This window comes from Aplysia californica, unplaced genomic scaffold (assembly GCF_000002075.1).
Source record: "Aplysia californica isolate F4 #8 unplaced genomic scaffold, AplCal3.0 scaffold00180, whole genome shotgun sequence".
In the NCBI taxonomy this organism is placed as follows: domain Eukaryota; kingdom Metazoa; phylum Mollusca; class Gastropoda; order Aplysiida; family Aplysiidae; genus Aplysia; species Aplysia californica.
The window spans coordinates 361,228-363,360 of record NW_004797450.1 but is presented as its reverse complement, the minus strand read 5'-3'; the positions used below and the strand labels follow the sequence as shown (position 1 = coordinate 363,360).

Below are 2,133 nucleotides of genomic sequence, written 5' to 3'. Positions count from 1 at the left end.
TTATTATTATTATTATTTTATTATTATTATCATTATTTTTATCATTACATGTATTAATATCATTACAAAAGTATATGAAAATATATACCCACGGAGAAGGATTACGATAATGTATCCGAGCAAAGAAATGCATCGAGTGCCGTGATCGCCCCTGTTTGTAGCAGGTCTGGCACTTTGATGATGATGATGACGATTTTACATTATATATATATATATATATATATATATATATATATATATATAATATGCACGATTTTTATGGGTGAAGGCATTTGTGTCGGTTCTCTGGGTAGCATTCCGATTCGGACAATTATGGAAGCGAAGACATTAATTTTACATTTTACTGTAAGCTGTTCGTAGAAGTCGGAACAGAGCGCTTGGGTGCTTGTGTGTCCGTGTGAGCGTGTGTCCGTGTGAGTGTGTGTGTGTGTGTGTGTGTGTGTGTGTGTGTGTGTGTGTGTGTGTGTGTGTGTGTGCGTGTGTGTATGTGTGTGCGTGCGTGTTTGTGAGTGTGTGTATGTGCGTACCCGCGAGTGTGTGTGTGCGTGCCTGTGTGCGTCTTCGTGTGTGCGAGTGTGCGTATGTGTTTGTACAAGAATATGCATGTACCTGTATGCTACAATTTTTATACTATGTTAGACTGACTATGAGAACGGCTGACAATTCGAAACGTTTGTCGGTATATATCATATGAACATGCATGCTCGTAACATACCGCATCTCAGAACTCACAAAAAAGGAATATTGTACTACAAGTATTGTGAGAGGGACTGATGTTCAAATTAGTTCGTATGTTTGAAGAGGCGGGCTTGTAAGATGTCCAGATTTAAAACTAAAAAAGGATGATTAATTTAAATAAAAACATTTTTTTTAAAAACACGAGAGAAAAACAACAACCCAACAACATCCACGTGTTGGTAGATCTGGATCTCTGATAAACCTTCACTCACTCTGACAAGGAGAAGTCGTTGATGGCACGGTCGAACTCACTATCGACGTCTCGACGGACATTCTTAATACTCCTTCCGAACAAGAAAATTTCAACCGCGGAGCATTCGCACAGCCCGCTATCCAGACATCTCCTCCTGTCATGTGAACGGCTGTGTCACGTATGAACGAAATTAGAATCAACCCGTCAAAGTAGTGAATGTAAATTTTGATCGCACGGTCTGACATCCGACGGGATGGAAGGGAGGGAGGGGCTTCTGCACTTTCTCGTGAGGACAACGCCGTACAGCTCGCTCGCTCTCTCTCTCTCTCTCTCTCTCTCTCTCTCTCTCTCTCTCTCTCTCTCTCTCTCTCTCTCTCTCTCTCTCTCTCTCTCTCTCTCTCGCTCTCTCTCCCCTCTCTCTCTCTCTCTCTCTCTCTCTCTCTCTCTCTCTCTCTCTCTCTCTCTCTCTCTCTCTCTCTCTCTCTCTCTCTCTCTCTCTCTCCGTCAAGGGTGGATGGGTCATAGAACGGGGGAGTGCGATGGGAAACGTAAATGAATCCCAGCAGCTAGCTCCCTCATTGGCTGGCAGATACCGCGGCCCTTTCTGACACACCCGCAAACAGGGAGGAAAAATAAAACAAAATTAAAAAACAAAACAAAAACAAAAACAAAACGGAGGGCATGAATTGCCATGAATGGCTTTCCGGGGGTGTTTTTTGTACATGTTTTTCTCCATTTCATATATATATACATATCGTTTCCTTCTTTCCTTCTTTCTTTTCTGTAAAGAACGGGCAAGTTGAACTTGGTTTATAAGCGAGTTTCGTGCATTGATAATAGCTCAGCGCATGTAATTTAATTTGAACACGATACATATTCACAGAATATGGACTGAAGCTGTCATAAGTTGCGTGATGTTATATATATATATAAGTGTTTTACAGTGCTCGCTATTGCATAAGGACATATGAGCGCACGGATTTTCAGTTGGTGGGAATTTTTTAAATTTCGCCCGGGTGGCGGCCAAAGCCTACTCTTATCGATTTGGACCACCAATGGGTCTTTAACGTGCGCAACTTGCACACGGGACCTACGAGATTTCTCGCCCTTGTCCAAGAAGGCCACATAATATAGATCTTTCCAACAAACAAAAAATAGAGGTGTCGCTGAAAGACAGCAATCAGTAAGAAGGAGCCAAGGAG

General features: G+C 42.1%; 1 protein-coding gene across 1 annotated transcript in view; it reads right to left on the bottom strand.

The window, feature by feature from the left end:
* The window catches only part of LOC101856804 (ankyrin-3), a gene marked incomplete in the record, with an annotated part of 34,960 nt that extends 33,807 nt beyond the window's left edge, over positions 1 to 1,153 (bottom strand). The window contains 1 exon segment of the mRNA XM_005098336.3: positions 951 to 1,153. Coding sequence (XP_005098393.2) covers positions 951 to 1,092 — 142 coding nt within the window.
* Between the last annotated feature and the right edge of the window lie 980 nt (positions 1,154 to 2,133).